The sequence below is a fragment of the Rattus norvegicus genome, chromosome 5, assembly GCF_036323735.1.
Source record: "Rattus norvegicus strain BN/NHsdMcwi chromosome 5, GRCr8, whole genome shotgun sequence".
Taxonomy (NCBI): domain Eukaryota; kingdom Metazoa; phylum Chordata; class Mammalia; order Rodentia; family Muridae; genus Rattus; species Rattus norvegicus.
In genome coordinates, this window is record NC_086023.1 from 60,096,586 (window position 1) to 60,116,381 (window position 19,796).

The following is a 19,796-nucleotide window of genomic DNA, read 5'->3' on the forward strand; positions in this document are numbered from 1 at the left end:
CTAGCACTCCAACTGCATGGGGCCCAATGAATAGTTTTACTAGTTCATCATACATACAAGAGGGAACCCTGGGCTTCCGGGTGACAATCCCTCCTTCCCCCAGAAGAGGGCGCTGTTCCTCATTTGCACTGAGATGAACCACAGGCTGGTTGGTAGTGGCCGTGCAAGCGAGTGTGTACTTTGACATGAAAGTAATTCCTTGCACAGCTGCAGCCCTTCTAGTCCTTGAGGCAAATGAGTGATTAGATGCCAAGACAGTCTCCCCCGTTACTGTGTTAGTTATTAGTTTGAATAACATCTGTTTTCCCCGTGTGTTTCCTAAAATTCAAAAGGTTTGAGGAACTCACCATAATAGGAGATGGGGACACTAAATGGCACATCTGGTTTCAGCTTTTAAATATTCCAAATCGTTCAACTCCTGTGTCACAAGCTTTAAGATGTCAGTAGCATCCTGTCCTGAACTCACTCCACTGCCATTCCTTTGTGACCTGTGGCCTCCGGGAGTGTTCCCGCAGAGAGGCTCACTGAGCAGACATTCCCTGTGCTTTGACGCCTAGGTTTGACGTGGTGGGCTACGGCTGCATGACCTGCATCGGCAACAGTGGACCCCTCCCCGAACCTGTGGTGGAGGCTATCACCCAGGTAACTACAGGGGTCCGTGCCCTGCAAACCTCTTAGTTCAGTGCATGTAACTCGTGGCAGATTCTCGAAGTTTTAGGACAGTCCTCGAAACTGGGATGTGGTTAAGAATATGCTTTAGAAGTCAGATTAACGAGGAGAAATCACGAGCTGTGTGGCATTGGGCAACTAAATTAGCTGGTTTGTGCCTTGGTTTCCACAACTGTAAATTGGAGATGACATAGCACCTGCTTTAGAGAATGCTGAATGGAGGGGCTCTAGCTGGCCCTAGCATGGCAAGGCCTTGCACTTCTCCCCCGTCCCATCTGCCTTGTTAAAATCATCTATTCCCTTATTTGGCCACTTCCTCCTCCTAAGGCTGACTACCAAGGTCTAGCTAGCAAAGTCTTAAAGCCCGACAATCAAAAGCCCCCTTGGCCTGCCCTAGTCATGTCCAATCAAGATTAAGCACCTCCTCCTAACACAAGCTTCCTCCTTTACCTTTAAAAATTGCCATTTGCCTGTGCGTCACTCTGTCTCCTCTCTATCCAGAGAGTATCCTTCATCATGTGCCCCCCCCACACACACACACAGATCACACACATCCCAACCGATATCCCTCCTTCTCCCTCATCCTCTGTCTCCTGGCTTTGTCTCTTCTGCCCTGCCCTGCCTGGTGAGACTCTGGGGCAGACCATTCCACTTTGTACTGAGAGCTTTGTCTCGTGATGTCCTGAGGGTCCCTACACTGCAAATGACAGTAATGAAAATGAAGTGCTTAGAGCGTTGCCTGGCACACAGGCGAGGGCTCAGATCATGCTGGTTTTGATGAGAAGGAGCTCTAAAACTGTTTGTTGCTGGTCATCTGAAGCATGATTCAAAATTGTACACGTCCCCTTGTGTAAACTACCTCGATTGGTTTGGCTTCCGACCCCACAGAAGCACTGTTGGACCTGTCACTGTGGCTTCCTTTAGCTGTCATCACCTTTTTATCTTTCTTGGTATTCTCCCCTGGTCTTAGACCCCTGCAGCAAAAATTATGTCCTATGCTGACCTATCTGATATTCTCTCAAGAGCAGAAATTACTGACCACTACTCCTGCATTTGACCTGGATTGTCTCGATGGCCTCCTCCCTGTAGCAGACCTGAGGGAAGGATGGCTGACGTCATTGTCCACATGATGTGAAAACTGACCTGACAGACGTCTAGGCAGTGCCTCTCTTGTGAACTGACAGTTCTCTTGCCTCCCACAGGGAGACCTTGTGGCTGTTGGGGTACTGTCTGGAAACAGGAATTTTGAAGGACGAGTCCATCCTAACACCCGGGCCAACTACTTAGCATCTCCCCCACTAGTAATAGCATATGCAATTGCAGGCACCGTCAGGATCGACTTCGAGAAAGAGCCTTTGGGTAAGATTTGGGGGTTTGTGACTGGGAGGAAGTTGCTGTTTTGGGGGCATGTTAGCATGTGTCTTTAATCCCATGACTGAGAAAACAGAAGCAGGCGGCTCTCTAAAAGTCAGCCCAGGCCAGTCAGGGCTCCACAGTGAGACACTGTCTCTAATATTAAAGACTCCCTAGAGATGAGCCGGTACAGCCAAAAGACAGAGGAAGAAGCAAGATTCTATTGGGTGTGGTAGGTGGCAAAAAGGACATGAAGTTCAAACTTATTAGCAGTTTGCCATTCAGGATCCTCAGCTCTTGCCTCCTGCTGGCCCCCTGAGGCAGGCTTCCTGTTACCGTGCGCCCTGTCTGAGCACACTCCGGGTATTTCAGAGTCTCACAGCCCCAAGTGCTGCTTTGCCATGGGCTTTAGCCTGAGGAGATTCAGTGTGGCCGGCATCCCTTAGATTTGTGTTTAGGAAATGTAACTCTAGCTAGATTTGCCCCTCGGTGGCTTTGGATTCTACATTTCCAGTTATCCCTACTCACCGAAATGTACTTGACCCTAAATGAGCATTCCCAGTGTTGTCAAGAAGACAGCTGCGGGGAAAGCTGAATCTCCCAGTACACATCTCCAGTGTGCCACAGCCAGACACAGCACCACTCTGCCCTCCTGCCTCGGCTCTCAAGTCTGTAAACGAATGTCCTTTTCATAGTCAGTGCCCTTGCTTCCACACTAGATAGCCTGGTGTTCTGCACGAAACCAGTGCCTCACGTTGCCACAGGCTTTGTTCAGGCACGATGTGCGTGCTGTTGGCTCTGTGTCCCCAGTTAAAAACAGCATTGTAGGCCTTCCTCTGTCCAGAGAGCATTGGCTTCAAAAACCTCTGAGGATACTGAAGTCTGCCAGAATTCAACTGCCTAATAGCAAACAACGAAGTATTTCATATTAGGTGCAGGCCACCTCCAAGCCACGCATTACACTTATGACAATGTCAACGTTAGATAAATGTTGCATGGGGAATGATGAGAGGGGGGAATGTACAAGTTCAATGCAGGCGCTCTTTTTTTTGTTTTCTGTTTTCAGTCTATAGTTGATTAAATTAACAAATTCAAAACCTACACGTTAGAGGCCCCGCTATTGTAAATGTCTGTAAATAAGAGAGCATACGCTACCACGTTATGTATTAATCACTTGATACAAATGTGATCAGAGGTTTTCTTACAGAGGAAGAGATTCAGTCTTTACTGCTTCGTGTTTGCACAGGACAGATGTGGCTGTGTGAGGACAGAAATGGGTGTTAAGAAATTTTCTCATCATAACATGTCTTCCCCAGGAGTGAACGCACAGGGCCAACAAGTGTTTCTGAAGGATATCTGGCCAACTCGAGATGAGATCCAGGAGGTGGAGCGGAAGTATGTCATCCCCGGCATGTTCAAGGAGGTCTATCAGAAGATAGAGGTGAGACTCACCACGGTGCAAGCACACACTGGAGAGCATTTCTCTTGTGTCTCTGCAGGCCTCAAGATGAACAGGCACAGACTATAGAGAGAAACATTTCTTTCTTCCTTTGTCCAGGGGAGTATTCACGGTTATTCTTTGCCTATGATGCATAGATTGGGACAAGGGATGGCCCAAGCCTCAGTAGCAGTCCTTAGGTCCACTGTAGCTGTCCTCACTCTTTTTCAGATGTCCTGGAGTGTGTCTGTGTTGAGACCATGGTGGTCCCTATATCTTGTCACTGGAGTGAAGTTAGTTGATCAAATTTGCCTTTCAAAGAATCATTTGAATGTTTTAAAAAAAAAATCAGAATGTGCCAACTTGTTGAAATGAGGGGGAAGAAAAGTTGTACATTGTAAAATAGGAGAAAAGCCGGGCATGGTGGCTCACACTTTTAATCCCAGCACAGCACAGAAGGCAGGGGCAGGTGTATCTCCAGGCATTGGAGACTAGCCTGATCTACATGGTGAGCCCAGGACAGCCAGGGTCTATGTAGCGAGACCCTGTCTCAGAGCAATTAAATGAATGAATAAATAAAACAGGAGAAAATGGGTGGAGAAAGAGCCTCAGTGATGCTCTTCCCTGATGGCCAAGGTCTTCTGACCAGGGTGATGGTTTGAAATGGGAGTAAGACTGTAGGATGGGGTGGTGGCATGGAAGTCCCTCATTGTCCCCTCCACAAGCTGCTCACCGGGAAGTAGGGTGAGGAAGCTTGTGAGCCATCTGACTAAATGTGTTTCAGCAAAGGTCGTTAAGGATCTATGAGGAAAATTCGCGCCGACCTAGACACACGGTGGCTATCATTTGCTATCTAGTGCCCATGTGGCCTGGAAGCCCATTATTTTAAGAATACATATCCGTTATCTGTGGGCCCATCATGGACCTGATGAGTGGTTGCTTAGAGGAGTCATTGTCTTCAGTAAAACGTATCCAGGCTCCAGTAACTCACCCAGCCCGAGCTCACGAGCCAATGCTAATTAACCTGAGCAGGCCCGAAGAAGAAGGCATGAACATAGGAGAGAGGGGTGAGAAGGGAACGAGGCTCGTAAGAAATGGAGGGGACAAGAGGGTAACGGGGTGGGGAGGATATGCCCTAGAACATCATACAAATGGATATGAAATCATTAAAAAATAGATAGACATCTATATTGGAAATAGATAACACTCAGCAAATTAAAACATCAGCATGTTGTGTCTGTGGGTCCAGAGCCAATGGGAGCCTCAGCCTTCCCAAGCTCCAAGCAAAAGTCATCCATCTGGGCTGACACCATCTACTGAGGACCTCCCTGGGCTTTGCACTGAGGTCCCCATCCCACAGTGGCTCTTAGCACTGCCAGCATGGCTCCTTCAGTGGGTAGTTACCATCAGAGCTACGGTGAGTAGCTGGTGTCTTCACAGGAGCGCTCACCGGCCAGTGAGTCCCTGCGGAGGGCGAAGGGCCTTTCTACCAGGACTAGACAGGATTCCTGTCGCTTAGCAAGACAAAGGAACCACTTTGTGTATCTGCTTAGAGTCATAGTGGAGTCAAAGTTTTATTTACCTATCAGATTTTTCCTGGACTGGAATGTGATTGATTCTTTTCTCCTTTTTTGAAATTTTTTCAGACTGTAAACAAAAGCTGGAATGCCTTAGCAGCCCCTTCAGAGAAGCTGTATGCGTGGAACCCCAAGTCTACTTATATCAAGTCACCGCCATTCTTTGAAAGCTTGGTATGGATTTTCCTTATATTTGTAGATGTTATGTACCTAAGTTGTATTTGTTATTTTGTGTGTGTGTGTGTGTGTGTGTGTGTGTGTGTGTGTGTCTGTGTGTGTGTGTGTGTGTGTGTGTGTGTGTGTGTGCGCGCGCGCGCGTGACTCATGTGAGCACGGGCGCAGGTGTGCCATGACACGTGGAGGTCAGAAGCAGTTTACTGAGTCAGTTCTCTGTACCCACGGTAGGTTCCCGGATCAGACAGGCCCTCGGGGTTGGTGTTGGCAAGAACTTTTACCGCGTACCATCTCACTGGCCTATCGCTCTTGTTTTAACACATATGACTGTTTTTGCTTGCATGTATGTCTGCGTGCCACATGTGTATAGTGCCCAGGATGGTGACAAGAAGGCGTGAGATCCCCTGTACCTAGAGTAACAGACAGTTGTGAGCCATCATTGCGGGTGCTAGAAGCTAAGAGCGCCTGGTACTCCTGACCTCGGGGCCGTCTCTCCAGCCGCTGGCTCTTTACTTTTAAGCATAAGCTCTTTTAAAGATGTTTTTTCCTGTGCATTCTTACCCCACAGCCTTGTGCAGGCTGCCTATGACAGTCAGACGTTTGCATACTCAACCTGAAAATGCTGAGAGAGTTGTAGGAGGCTCGGGGGCTGGACTGTGGGCACTGTTTCTCTGGCTAGAAGGTCTGTGTGGCTGTGCAGAGACATTCTGGTGAGGAGACACCACCTAGGAGAGGGCCAGCTAAGATCTGCAGGACTGTCCCAGGAGAATCTCCTCAGGGCTTGCCCAGTCTATTTAAATCTTCGACTCCATGATGGGTTGCTCTGGGGCGGGGATGGAGTGGTGAAGGGAAGGGGTGATGGGGGAGAAGTCAGCCTCCCAGTTGTCCTTGGCATCTGAAGAATTATGGAAAAGCAGAAAGAATGTCGTTGCAGCTACATTCCTCTTGCCTTTGAGGGCTGGTGCCAGTATGTCACCTTCTGTCCAAGGTTCAGACGAAAATACTCAGCTTACCTTACTTTTAATCGTAAGCATCGTCACTATGAGCCAGTCCCTGAGGAGTTTCCGTGCACTGATGTAGGACTCCCAGTCCGGTTCACTTGGTGTCCAGCCCACCTGGTGACCTGTCTGGGAAACCTGGTGGAAATGCTGATTTGTGCACTCTTTCACAGACTTTAGATCTCCAGCCCCCCAAGTCTATAGTGGATGCCTATGTGCTACTAAATCTAGGAGATTCCGTAACAACGGATCATATCTCTCCAGCGGGGAACATTGCAAGAAACAGCCCTGCCGCTCGCTACTTGACGAACAGAGGGTGAGTGTGGGTGAAGCGGGAAGGGCTGAAGGCAGAGGGAAGAAATACAAGGAAGCCTGCATGACTCTGGGATCAGACTGTTCGCTTTCTGTGCTAAGCAGCAGTGCTCGAGAACCAGTTGGTTTCCCCACTCTTGTTGTCTTGTCAGCACCACAGGAGAGCTCATGAGTCACAAATGACCAGGAGGGACCACTTCCTAAGCAAGCATACACCTTAGGCTCATCGTTGGCAGAACCTGCTTGAGGCCCAGCAGTGATATAACCCAGAATTCGTGTGTCCTGTTGACCGTGCTCACGGGACTCTCCAGAGTGTGCCGTTCACTCACCCCTTCATCCCCTCAGACAAGCCGACAGCCACAGGCGTACCCACATCATCCTCTGTCAGCTCAGTACAGATGATGAGTTTGGGGGTTCCCGAGTCTAATTTCCATGAGACTCGTGTGAGGACCAAAAAAATTCCTGATTTCTGTCCTTCCCTTCTGAATCAGTTCCCTTGGAGAGAGGGAGGGCTCAGAGGGAATTCGAGAAGCAGGACAGTTGTTTCTCGGGGGAGGGGATATTCTGACACTGGGGCAATGAATACGAGCAAGCATAATGTCCCCCTCCCTGCCATGCACAAACCCACAGCATGGGATAGGGTTTCAGAGGTTCTGAGGCAGGCTTGCCTGCTCCTGAAACCCAACGGAAGCTCGCCAACCTCCAGATACAGACAGTTAAATCACGTTAACACTGACCCTCAGTATGTAAGAAACAGGCCGCCGCTGCGTTGGCTGAAACATGCTGTTCTCGGCATCATAAAGTTCCTTTCATCAGTTCCCACACATAAGGCACAGGATCCTTGGCCCTGCCGTAAGGCTTCTCCTCTGAGAAGATGTATGTTTGGTTGCCTGTGCATTGCTTCCCTTGGCCTCCGAGGCCCTGATCATTCAGGGGCAAATTCAGGCCCTCTTTTTTTTTTTTTTTTTTTTTTTCTTTTCTTTTCTTTTTTTCAGAGCTGGGGACTGAACCCAGGGCCTTGCGCTTGCTAGGCAAGTGCTCTACCACTGAGCTAAATCCCCAATCCCAAATTCAGGCCGTCTTGTAGGAACCTGTTTGGTTGTCCTCCATTCTCTGACCCATCTTACTGGCCTCTCTGTTGCTTTTGATTCAGTTTGCACGTGTGTGTAGCTGTGCGAACTTCCTGCTGAGTTAAGAGGATATCCCGATATGAAAGACTCCTGAGTTGATCCTGGGGTGTATTGATTCCTGCTCCTCCACTCCTGCCTGCCCAACCCAGTTAAGGCTGTGAGAAAAACGGCAGAGCAGTGTGGCAGATCCAGTGACATGCCTGGGTTTATGGCTTTTTTTTTTTAATCTGTGTGTAAGCTGAGTTTACTCTTCACTCACACACTACCCCACCTTCTGTTATTAGCCTGACGCCACGAGATTTCAACTCCTACGGCTCCCGCCGGGGTAACGACGCCATCATGGCACGGGGGACATTTGCCAACATTCGCTTGCTGAACAAGTTTCTGAACAAGCAGGCCCCTCAGACTGTCCACCTTCCTTCAGGAGAAACCGTGAGTGTCCTCTCCCTTCCTGCAGAAACCAGTGTCCACCAGGCTCTGAGGCCTGATCTTCACAGTGGCTTTCCTAATCTTCAAGCCACAGCCTGCCTGACTTCCTACAGGTCCCCTTGCTAGGTGTCCGTATGTGTGCCGTTTATCATGGTAGAGATTACAGTATCCTGTTGACTAGTGGTTGGGCACCAGGGTTCAACTAAGTTTCATTCGTTGTGGAATGGTCCAGCTGCTACTCTGCCACGAGGTCCGCAAGCCGCCCACTCCCAGCTGTCTCCCTTTTAGCTGCCCTCTCTGTGTAGTCCCCTAGGCAGTAGTTACCATGCCACACACACACACACACACACACACACACACACACACACACACATACCCCTCATTCTGCATGCCCTGCATGAACAACAGAACCAGATCCACACACTCCAACTGCCTCTCAGCCATCTCTTTAGCCAAGTCAGTCAAAGTTCCAGAAACTTGTAATTTAGCAATTAGATTTACATGTTAAATTCTCAATCCACAATTCATCCACACAATAAAATTACAACCAATTGATAGGATTATAAACAGCCTACCAAGATGAGATAAATTTGCCTACAGAAATCCATCCCAGCTACCATGGCAATTCAAGACCACCGGGATATGGGTCAGGAATCTGGGTCTCCATCTTGATTCTCCTCCTTTCTTTTCTCTCTGGCACCTTGCAAAAACTTTGTCCCCGCCCCTCTCTCTACCGTCCAATCATGTATTGCCCTGACATCAACCTACACTGGAGGTTGAGCTTAAAAAAAATCTCTGAGCAAAGTTTCATCTGTGTTTAAAGTACTTGAAGACTAAATTCAGATTATTTAAGATATTTATCAAGAAGGGTTATCCTAGGGGTTGGGGATTTAGCTCAGTGGTAGAGCGCTTGCCTAGGAAGCGCAAGGCCCTGGATTCGGTCCCCAGCTCCGAAAAAAAAAAAAAAAGAAGGGCTATCCTGTGTCCCCACTGGTACTTGTTCTAATCCACTGCACCCACAGCAAAAGGAAGAGCCATGGAGGCCCTCTGAGGTTTGCCTAGTCCTGAAGCTAGTGTACATCCTGGAGTTGTTTATTTGTAGGTGTGGGTATATGGGGTGGGAAAGCCTGGACTCAGCCACCTGAGGTAAGACCCCAGAGCCAGCTATTTACTCTGTAGGCCTTTTGATAAATTTATGACCCAGAAATAACACCAGCCTTTTGTGGCTTTGAGGCTTAAAACAATACAGGGTGACCTGTAAGATCCAGGATGGCATCACATCTGCAGGTCCCCAAGGTGCGTCATGGGACTGCCTGGTAACTGCCTACCCTCCTTGAAAATGACCTGCCAGCTGCTGCTGTCACTATTGCCACCTCTTCCTCCTCCTTCCCCTCCTCCTCTTCTTTCTACTTTTCTTCTAGTGAAAATATATTTTTTTCATTCAATATACTCTGATTACAATTCCCCAACAACACAAATTCCTTTCACTGCCATTCTCATCAGAGTTCACGCCTTAGAAAACAAATGGGTATCTAAAGAATAATAAAACTTAATAAAAGCAAACTAGAATAGAACAAAACACACCAGACACTCTTGTGTAGACATTTTTTCCACTAAGGTTCCCTCTTCTAAAAGGGCTCTCGAGTTGATGTAAAATTACCCAGCACACCAGTCCCCAAACAAAGTGTAGCAGGCAGGTGGGACAGGAAGAAAGCAGGACACAGGGGCACCGCAAGAAGTAGAAAATTAAAAAAAAAAAAAAAATCATGTCCCCAGAGAGATTTTTGCAGCAGTAGCAATCATAAGCAAAGATCTTCGTACATTATGGAAAAGGAAAGAAAATATCAAAAGATTCAAAGGTGAGGCTGATCTCTTTAGAAAATTTCTGGGAGTAGACCGGAGGGACAAAGGGAAAGACAAAGGAAAGGGACTGATTTGCCCCAGGTCCTATAGATAGGAGCTAATGGGCACTGGAGGGGCTGGGGGACATTACCAAATGAACTAAGAAACGGCTCTAGGAATGTGTTTTGAAAAGCTCCTCTGAGCAGTATGTGACTGCAAAGATCTCATTGAGTCACAGTGCTTAAAATTAGGAAAAACAGAAACTCTGGAAGGACCACCAGCCTGTAGGTGGCATCAGCTTACCCTGTGGGATTCTGAGCTGCAGTCTCAAAAGAGCACTTAAGACACAAACTCTCATGCTGTTAGTTCACAAAGCTAGTGATCTCTGGAGTGTGGCAGGCAGGTGGTTTCCTAATGCCCCTGCTATTTCCCTGTGCAGAGAAAGACACTTCCTGTTGTGGTGGTAGAACCAGTTTAGGCTTGTCCCACTAACTTACAAATAAATGAGACTCAGACTAGGGGTTATTTTATTTGTCTTTGACAGTTACTGGGGGGATAACCCCTAATTACTGCCCTAACTGTGGGCCTGGGCTGGCTACCTCACCAGTGATGTACCCAGATACTTGCTGTTTCTCCTGGCCACCTACTCACGGTCCATCTCTGCTCATAGAGGCTTCCTCCTCCTCTCCTCTTCTTCCTCCCCCTCTTGCTTCTCTACTCCCAACCAGGTAGCTCAAAACCCAGTTAGGTAACTCGAAACCCGACTGCCTCTAATCTCTCCAGTAACGGGTGTATATCCAATTTTATTTAACCAGTAGTTTTAAATTAAGGAACAAGATTTGCACAACAAAAGCTTAGAAACATGAATGTGAGAATTCACTCATAGGCCTAGGCCTTTTCGTGCAGAATTTAGCATTAACAATACATAGCAACAGACCAAACCTCAACAGGTTAGGTAGCATTTCTGTATTCATGAGTTCTGTCTACCTCAAGGTTAGGTGACGACAAATGAAATGAGGCACAGCACCAGCCGTCCACCAGGATTTCAACATGTGAAAAAGCCTCTCTTAGGGCTTAACCGAAGGCTCGCCTTGAGCCCCTTTCAGTTGTCTCCTTTTTAAGGGGCTTTAGTTTCTGATCCACTTTGCTATATAAACAAATGAACCAATCACCAGTGATGCCATCGGATGTCTGGGGAATTCTCAACTTGGCAGAATCTCCTGTGAGAAGCAAATTTGTCTGTGGAAGATGTTTCTCACTTACTAAATTAGCTGACCCTTCCTGACCTGTTGCTTCATGCTTCTGCCTCCTGCCATGGCCTGCACGTAGAGGGACAAGAAGACTGTGCATTTGATATATGATCTGTAAACACACTGTAAGGGTCGGATAATCACTGAAGGAAGACCCCAGACTCAGTATGCAGAGACAGTGTTTATTCTGCAGAAACATCGAGCCTGTAACTGCGGACAGAGGTGCTCAGGCCTTCTGATAGGGAATGGGGGGGAGCTCTCTAGAAGGATTAGATAATCTAATACTTCACTGGTAGGAAGTCACAGGTGCTCAGTGGTCTGTGTTCTTAGGAAATTTAACCACAGGATAAGATAGGGCTGCCCAGAACAGATGCTCTGAGATAAGATTATTTCCCATTCTTGTGGTTATCCCCAGGCTGGTCTTTGGGAGGGGGGTTTATGGCCTTGTTCCTGGGTTTTATGGTCTGTCCCTGGAGCTGGTGCCCATGGTCTTCTTTTCGAAATCAGGCCTGGTCCTTAAATGGAGACAAATGGGCTTCATGTTTATGCTGACCTTTCTATGCCACCTTGCTTTTCTCTCCCTTTCAGAACTGACCATCACCGGGCCTCTAGTACTGGGCCAAAACAGAGGCAGGCTTCATGGGGTGTTTGTTTGTTTTTAGTTACAAAAGGTTTAGTCAATGAAAGAGAAGGAAACAAAAACCTGATGTGGTTCCCTTTTATCCCTCTGATGCCCTCGGATTTGAATTCATAACATGGGAGAGCAGTTACAACTCAGGCAGAAGTCAGCTCCATTTGGTAGGAATGAGTAGATGGCTTAGAGACCAAGCAAGTGGCGGGGTCTTTAGTTGTTGTTGACTTAGCTGTCTTTGAGGTCCTTGGGACCCTGTACCGTCACCGGTGTCCTCTGGATCTGCGTACCCACCCTTGCCTTTTGTCCATCGATAAAACTTTCCTTCCTCTTCCCAGCTCGATGTGTTCGATGCCGCTGAGCGGTACCAGCAGGCTGGACTTCCCCTGATTGTTCTGGCTGGCAAAGAGTACGGTTCAGGCAGCTCCCGAGACTGGGCAGCCAAAGGTCCTTTCCTGCTGGTACGTACGGGACAGAGGCTTCCTGGTGAGGCCACTCAGAACGGGCCAGAGCTGGGAGGGGACTGGGGAGGAATAGATGCTGTGCTTTTGTTCATCAGGAAAGAGCAGACTGTGATACTCACCCAGCCTGCTTCTCTGTAGATGTAGACCTCTTCCACCCAAAGGCAACAGTCCGTAGGAGAACTGGCTCAGGTGTATCAGCTAGGCTTGGGCCAGACGGCTCTGCAGGTGTCTGTGGATAACTTTGGAGGGAAGTCTGTGGGGCTGGTGCAGTAGAGCTGAGGTGGAGTCTAAGAATTGATAACTCATAGGAAAGCCTGGTTACTCCAGTGCCCTGGCATATGGGCTATTGCCATATGCCAATCACACACCGACAATCAAAGGTCCTTTATAGGGAGCTTCATAGCAACACTGTTAAGTGAAGTTTGCTCCTGTAACAGGAGGTGTGAGAGCCACGAGTGCTAACCATCCACTTAGTAGTACATTCTGAATGTCAGTTTTGGTTAAACCCTTGGTGTCTGCTGATGATGTGTGCCCTCAATAAAATAAAACCCAAAGAAAGGAAAACGATTTCTTTTATATTTGAGATGTGCCTTCCAGGTACAAATTAGCTGAGGGCTCTGATATCTCAAAGTGGTTAAGTGCATGGTCAGACCACGTGGGTTCCGACACTGCATCCCACCACTGAGACTCCCTCAGTGAAAGGGAACTGTAATAGCATCGGCCAGATCTGGAGGCTGCTGGAGGGCAGGAAAGAATTCAAGTAGGTTCCTTCAGAGTGCTGGTGTATGGTAGGCAATCAGATACAACTCGCTACCAAATTATTTATAACCAGAAGATAGCATTTTAGATGAAGGACTAACGGGTCTACAATCTAGCATCTTGCGGAGTTTCTGTGCACCTTCTAAAGGAGAGTTGGAGCCATGTCTAAACCTCTCTCTCGGTTTGTCAGGGAATCAAAGCTGTCCTGGCAGAGAGCTACGAGCGCATTCATCGCAGCAACCTGGTTGGCATGGGGGTGATCCCCCTTGAGTATCTCCCCGGCGAAACTGCAGACTCTCTGGGACTCACGGGTCGGGAAAGGTACACGATCCACATTCCCGAAGACCTTAAGCCCCGCATGAAGGTTCAGATAAAGGTAAGCAGGGCTTCTGCTGGCAGAACCCGAGGGGCCTGTTGCTTGTCTGTCGTCCGTTGATAGGAAGAAAGAAATTAGTGGGGCAGAGGGGAGTTAATTCCCGATGACATCAGATGTGAAGCCTCGTGGTCTGGTACCTCCCTTTAAGCAGAGGCTAATATCCGCTGATTAGCGTTGGTTTTTAATTCGAATGTTTATCAATTCATTCTGAACTCCCGTCCCCTACCAGCCCCATTCTCTCCATCTCTTTCAGCCCAAAGAATAGTGATGAAAGTTCAGAGGTGATGCTTTCCCGTCATCTAAATTTTCCTTTTTGCTTTTTTAATGAAATCGTGGTCAACAGATCCTAGTCATTCCCTCCATGAACCTCGGCCCAGGCCCGGGCTTTAATTAGCCCCATGGTTGTGCTTTAAAAGAGAAAAGTCCCCCACGGTCTCCTGCATCTGAACGCTTGGTAACCAGCGGTGGTGCCTCTGGGAGGCTTAAGTGGAAGCCCTGCTGGGGGAGTATGTTACTGGGAACAGAGTTTAAGAGTTCAGAGGCTTCCACTTGCAGTTCCCTCCCTCTGCTTTGTACCGTGGTCGAGGAGATGAGGCAGCCTGCAGCCACCACGATGACCTCTTAGCTTCTGGAACCATAAGCCAAGACAAACCTTTTCTTCTGTAAGTTGCCTTGGCCATGGTGTTTGATCACAGCGACAGAAGACTAACTAATGTAGAGGTAATGACACAGGAGAGGCGAGAATAAAGTACCCTGTACCAGAGTCCCCAGAGGATTTAGCACTGCAGAGACAGCTGCTGAGGTCCTGGGATGACGCAGGGCGAGCAGCTGGAACAGAGCATGTCCAGAAAAGACCGGGAAAAGCATCACAGTATTGGGACAGCAGTCGTAGCTGTTGTCCTGAGAGGCCACTTTGTTCCCTTGTGCCTCTCACCTGCGTCATTAATTCTGCAGCGCTTCTCAACCTCTATCGGGCACATAAATCCCCAGGGTTCTCGTTGGGCGCAGAGACCACTGGTTCCGTCTGCTGCTGGCACTGCCGGCATATCCCACACCCACTGAGGCCAGTGGGCAGCCCCTCCAGGTGGAGTCTCCCTGAGGCAGGCATCCCGGTCCAGCCAGCCTTCAGCACCGCTCTCCCTCTTTGCTCTTGCAGCTGGACACCGGGAAGACCTTCCAGGCCGTGATGAGGTTCGACACCGACGTGGAGCTCACTTACTTCCACAATGGAGGCATCCTGAACTACATGATCCGAAAGATGGCCCAGTAGGTGCTGGCCTCTCAGGAGACCCGCGCTTGGTGCTAGACCCAATGAGGTACCAGGCCTCCGCTGGTGGAGGCCTGGCGAGCAGCCACCTCTACTTCTCGTGAGGGTGCTAGCAAGATGAGCAAGTGGGCCCTGCCATTCCTGGAGGCTCAGCGGCAGGAGTCTCTAGTTCGGTGATTTGTTAATCTTTTTATCCTTTTCTGTAATCCGGAATCTAGAATCATGGGAAGGTCCATAGTCCCAAAGAGAGCTACCTTCTCTTTAAAGTCACTCATCACCGGTCATTGATTTTTTTCACTCTGACTAATCTTCAGCAGAACTAGCCAGTATCTCAGAAGTGTCTCCTACCCTTTCTGTTACTCTGTCTGTCTGTGCTCAGTGACACCCTTCCCTGGAGAGCCCATTCCTCCGTGTATCACACCAGTGTTAACGACATAGCTTCAGACTCTGTCACACTTCAAATTCATAGTAATCGTGTGATCCCTTCCTTCCAAGTGAGCGAAGACCTTGTGGCTAGGTCGGCCGTCCCAAGTGTTTGATTACCTACCTTCCAATCACCGTGAGTTGTCTTTTACCATTTTCAACATTTGTTGACAGGGTTTGAAAGTAACCGGGGAGCGAGACAGGATTTCTAATTGAATAAGATTAAATATATTTTCATGAAAACGTGTTGGCTTTGGAATTGAATTTTGTCGGGGATGTCATAGCGGCTGTGACACTGAGAGCCATGTAAGTCCCCAAAGGCCTTTGACTCTGCCGTTCCTGCCACCGCATCTGAGTAGCAGGCACAGAGGGCACATTGAGGAGCCAGTGTGTGACCTGTCAGTGCGAGAGCAGCGGAGAGGAGGATGCCTTCTGCCTCGGCCACAGCAGCAGCAAGGAGCAAATCGAAGCTCCCTGGTGCCCTAAAATCTGTGCGCCGATCTTCATAACTGGAATTATTTTGGGGTGTGCCTTATTCTGCTCACGCTGCTGTAACAAATGCCTATGTAAGAGCTGAGAACTATGTGATGAGTGGCCTGAACCCTGACCTTGTCTCCAGACCACCAGTGCCTGTTAGGATCAAAATTTCCATTGGGGGAGGGGTTGCTTTGGGTCTCAACTTTCTTTTTCTTTTTTTATTCTTTTTTTTCTTTCTCTCTCTCTCTCTCTCTCTCTCTCTCTCTCTCTCTCTCTTGTTGTGGTTTTGTTTTTGCTTTTTTTTTTTTTTTTTTGAGACAGGGTCTTTCTGTGTGTATCCTTGGCTGTCCTAGAACTCACTCTGTTGGCCAGGCTGGCCTCCAACTCATAGAGATCCCCCTGCTTCTGCCTCCTCAAGTGCCAGATTAAAGGTGTGCCCCACTGCCACGCAACTGTGTCTTTTTTATTTTTTTAACTAAAATATCAGAATTGTATTTGCTTTGTACATGATATGTTTTAATATGTAACCATCATAGAGTGGCTAAATTGAGCCTTGCACTCCTACTCTGTGTGGTGAGAATATTTCCAGGAATATATTTTTCAAAGAACATATGATACACAGGTATCAACAGCGATCTCCATGCTGTACCACAGAGCTTCTAAGCTCCTTCCTCCTGAGTGAGGTCCCATGTCCTTCCATGTTTTCAGGTACGGCTGGTAATATTTTCCCCGTTCATTTCATAGCTGACTCTTCATGGTTTCCTTAGCAACGGTGCCCTCTTGGCCCCCTTGTAACTACTAACGTTACACATAGCGAGATTGTGAGGTTGTTTTTCTTTTGTGCATGGCTTTTCTCATTTAACATTTCAATTCCTTTGGCTGCGTACCTAGCAGTGGAATTTCTGGGTCATAATAATGCCCTTGGTGAGTTTCTGGAGCTCTCCATACTGCTCTCCTTAGTGTCTTTACATGGACGTGCATACGGCCTCCAACTGTGTGTGCACATCCCCCTCCCATACTCCCACCAGTGCTAGCCTTTCTTTTTTTGATATGGTTTTAACTATGGTTTTATTTGCAGCTCCCTGACGATTAATGGTGTTGAGTATCTTTCCATATATGTGTTGATCTTTTTTGTGACTTGTTTTTGAAAAATATCTATTCCAGTCCTTTGCCCATTTTTAATCGAATTATTTCACTTTGTTGTTGAAATCTATCACCACCTATTCTAGACAGTAGGTATTGATCAGATGTTTTCTCCTATCTTGCAGTCAGTCTAACTCTTGACTACTTCCATGACTAGAAAACTTTTAGTTTTGAAGCAGTCTGACAGGCCTGTTTTCCTTTTTGTTGCTGAAGATGTAACTATAAACAGTGCCATAGCATTTCCTTTATCTAGTCCTTTCTTGGTGTGAGGTCTTATGCTTCAGTCCTCAATCTGTTCTGAGTTGGTTTTTATATAGTGTGAGATAAGGGTCCAGCTTCATTCCTTTGCGTGAATCCATCCAGTTTTTCCAACAGCATTTGTTGAAGGGACAGCTCTTCTCCATTGTGTGTCTTGGCTTCCTTGTCAAGTCATAACCACACCTGTGTAGGCCTACTTCCGTGCTCTCGGATTGGGTTCTGCATCTCTTTTTACATTAGCAGAATGCTATTTTCATTGCTGTGTCTTTGTAATATATTTTGAAGTTTGATAATGGTAATAATTTCAGTTTTGTTTTTCTTCTCGGTGTATCGCTCTGGCTGTTGGGAGTCCTGTGGTTCCTTAAGGCAGCCCTTGTTTCTGAGAAAAACATCTTTGGGGGAAAAATAGCATTGGGACTCTCCTAGGATTGCATTGAATCTGCACAAATCATGGTGTTAGCACAGACATGTTAATGACTTTCATTTTTTCACCGCATGGAGTTTATTTTCTTAATTTCCCCTCTGGCTCATTAGTTGTTCAGGAGCGTGGCGTTCATACACTTTTCGCACATTTCTAAAATGCCTCCCGTCACTGGTAGGTGTGGCTGTGGTTGTCCCTCTTGGCCCCTTTCGGTATGAGCGGGTGACATTCTTTAATGGGGTCTTTTGTCTGTCTAGTGCAGGTTTGGAGTTGGGATCACGGCGGGCCTCCAGGCGTCATGTGTTATCACAAGGCATTTGAAAAGCATGTGTGAAAATTTGCTCTTCCTCCACATTTTGGATTTTAATGCCACACTCATGCGCCTAGGGACACATGGTTCTGAGTATTTCAATGGTGTGGAAGTACATGGTTGAAAGATTTGCATCCCGTTCTGCAGCGCTCTCAGCGCTGTTCTCGTTGGGTGTGTACTTACTCTCCCTGTGAGTTTTATGCTTTTGTGTCTTTGGTTGTTTCTAGCTCCGGCTTGAGGAGCTGCTGTTACGGATGGCTTCCTCATCTTGGATTTGAGAAAGCCTTTATCCTTTCTTCAGTTTTGAAGAACAGCTGTGCCAGGAACAGTATTCTTGCCTGGCACTTTGTAGGGGTGGGGCTGTTTGATCTTGGCTTCCTCAACCTCCAGAAATATCTATGATTAAGCTATCTCTTCTGTGAGATTTTTGTTGTAGCAGCTTGAGCAGACTAAGACGCTGGCTACAAGGGAAGTTTCTCATGGCCACGCCTCTGGAACAAGCTTTTTCCGCTCTCCACTCCTCCAGCTGAATGTGTCCTCTGTTTTTTGTGCCAGTGTCCAATGCTGGCCCAGCATTAGACTGTACAGCCTTTACCTGAGTTCTCAATGCGGTGCTGACCCACCTACTCTCCATCCCTTCCTCCCTTCCTCTTGTAAAAGGGATGGATACCTCCTTTGTGTGAATGATTTTCCAAGTTCATTACTGCCTTATCCTTCCTAAACAACAGGCATCCCTTGGCATCCACAGTGACCTAAATGGCAAATGTACTTAACACAGCAACAAAGTACACGTACCTTTCAACTGTGTGTGTGTGTGTGTGTGTGTGTGTGTGTGTGTGTGTGTGTGTGTGTCATAGAAAATACTATATAAAGGGAGAATGTGTTAGTCATGTCAGTCTTGGGGTGTTAAAAGCACAACTCAATGTGGCTTAAACAAAAAGGAAAAGTAGGACTGGAGAGATGGCTCAGCCATTAAGAGCACTGACTGCTCTTCCCAAGGTCCTGAGTTTACTTCCCAACAACCGCATGGTGGCTCACAACCATCTGTAATGGGATCCGATACCCACTTCTGGTGTGTCTGAAGACAGTGACAGTGTACTTATATATGCAATAAATAAATCTTTTTAAAAAATGGAAAAGGAAATTGGTCCATGTAACTAACAGAATAGTGACATCATGACCTGAGGCGTAATTGGTTCTAGTGATTTAAATGCTTACCCATGATCTCCCCGCTCAGCTCACACTCTAATGGCCTCTGAGACAACTTCTATTTATATCTCCTATTCTGAGTCCCTCCCAGCTCTTCGGTGACAGTTAATCATTTGTCATTGCAAACATCTGTCTCAGGCACAGACAGTAGGGCTTCCTACTCATCAATGAAGAACCTTACCTTTGGCACAGCCTCTTCTTCAGGACCGTGTTGGCGAATATGGTACTTTTCTGTTGCTGTGGAAATATATCCTGACAAAAACAACTTATGCGAGAAGGGTTTATATTGGTGTAGAGTTCCAGACCAGTGTTGTCCACCCTGGTAGAGAGAACATAGTAGCAGGCAGAGAAGGCATGGTGGGTGGAGCAAGAGGCTGGCTAGTCACATTGCATCTACCCTTAGAAAGCTGAACAGGAAGAGGAACCAGCAATCACGTCTCTAGAGCCATTCCCAGTGACACACTTCCTCCAGAGAAGCTCCGTCTCCTGCGGGTGCCACAGCCTTTGCCAACAGTACCACCCTCTGGAGCCCAAGTGTCCAAAGGGTACCAGCACTTAAGGTGGTGTGGAGCAGCCCGTGGGTGGTAGAGGAGTGAAACGGCATTGCTTGTGAAAACAGGAACTGTGGGTTCCACTGGCTCTTTAGGAAGTTGTTAAATGTCTTAAGCACGGATGTGATTTAACACTTGACCAATTTCTGTTCTCTTAGTCAAGTTGCCATAAACGAAGATAATCATAGCTGGCATTTTTATTAAGAGTTTTAAGCGTTTGCCCCCAGCAAGCCCGTACCTGTTTATTAAACACAGATTTGTAAAGTGGAGTAGTGGTTACATTTTATGGTGTATTAAAACAGTTACGGGCATGATCCAGAAGTTTACAGTTCCCT

General features: G+C 47.5%; 1 protein-coding gene across 1 annotated transcript in view; it reads left to right on the forward strand.

The window, feature by feature from the left end:
- Aco1 (aconitase 1) overlaps window positions 1–15,335 on the forward strand; it is a 56,026-nt gene extending 40,691 nt beyond the window's left edge. Inside the window, exons 13-21 of the mRNA NM_017321.2 lie at window positions 558–642; window positions 1,872–2,028; window positions 3,339–3,463; window positions 5,107–5,211; window positions 6,383–6,525; window positions 7,936–8,083; window positions 12,142–12,264; window positions 13,217–13,402; window positions 14,559–15,335. Of these exons, the coding sequence (NP_059017.2) occupies window positions 558–642; window positions 1,872–2,028; window positions 3,339–3,463; window positions 5,107–5,211; window positions 6,383–6,525; window positions 7,936–8,083; window positions 12,142–12,264; window positions 13,217–13,402; window positions 14,559–14,672 (1,186 nt within the window). The 3' untranslated portion in view covers window positions 14,673–15,335. The remainder of the gene's footprint in view (window positions 1–557; window positions 643–1,871; window positions 2,029–3,338; window positions 3,464–5,106; window positions 5,212–6,382; window positions 6,526–7,935; window positions 8,084–12,141; window positions 12,265–13,216; window positions 13,403–14,558) is intronic.
- Window positions 15,336–19,796: the final 4,461 nt, after the last annotated feature.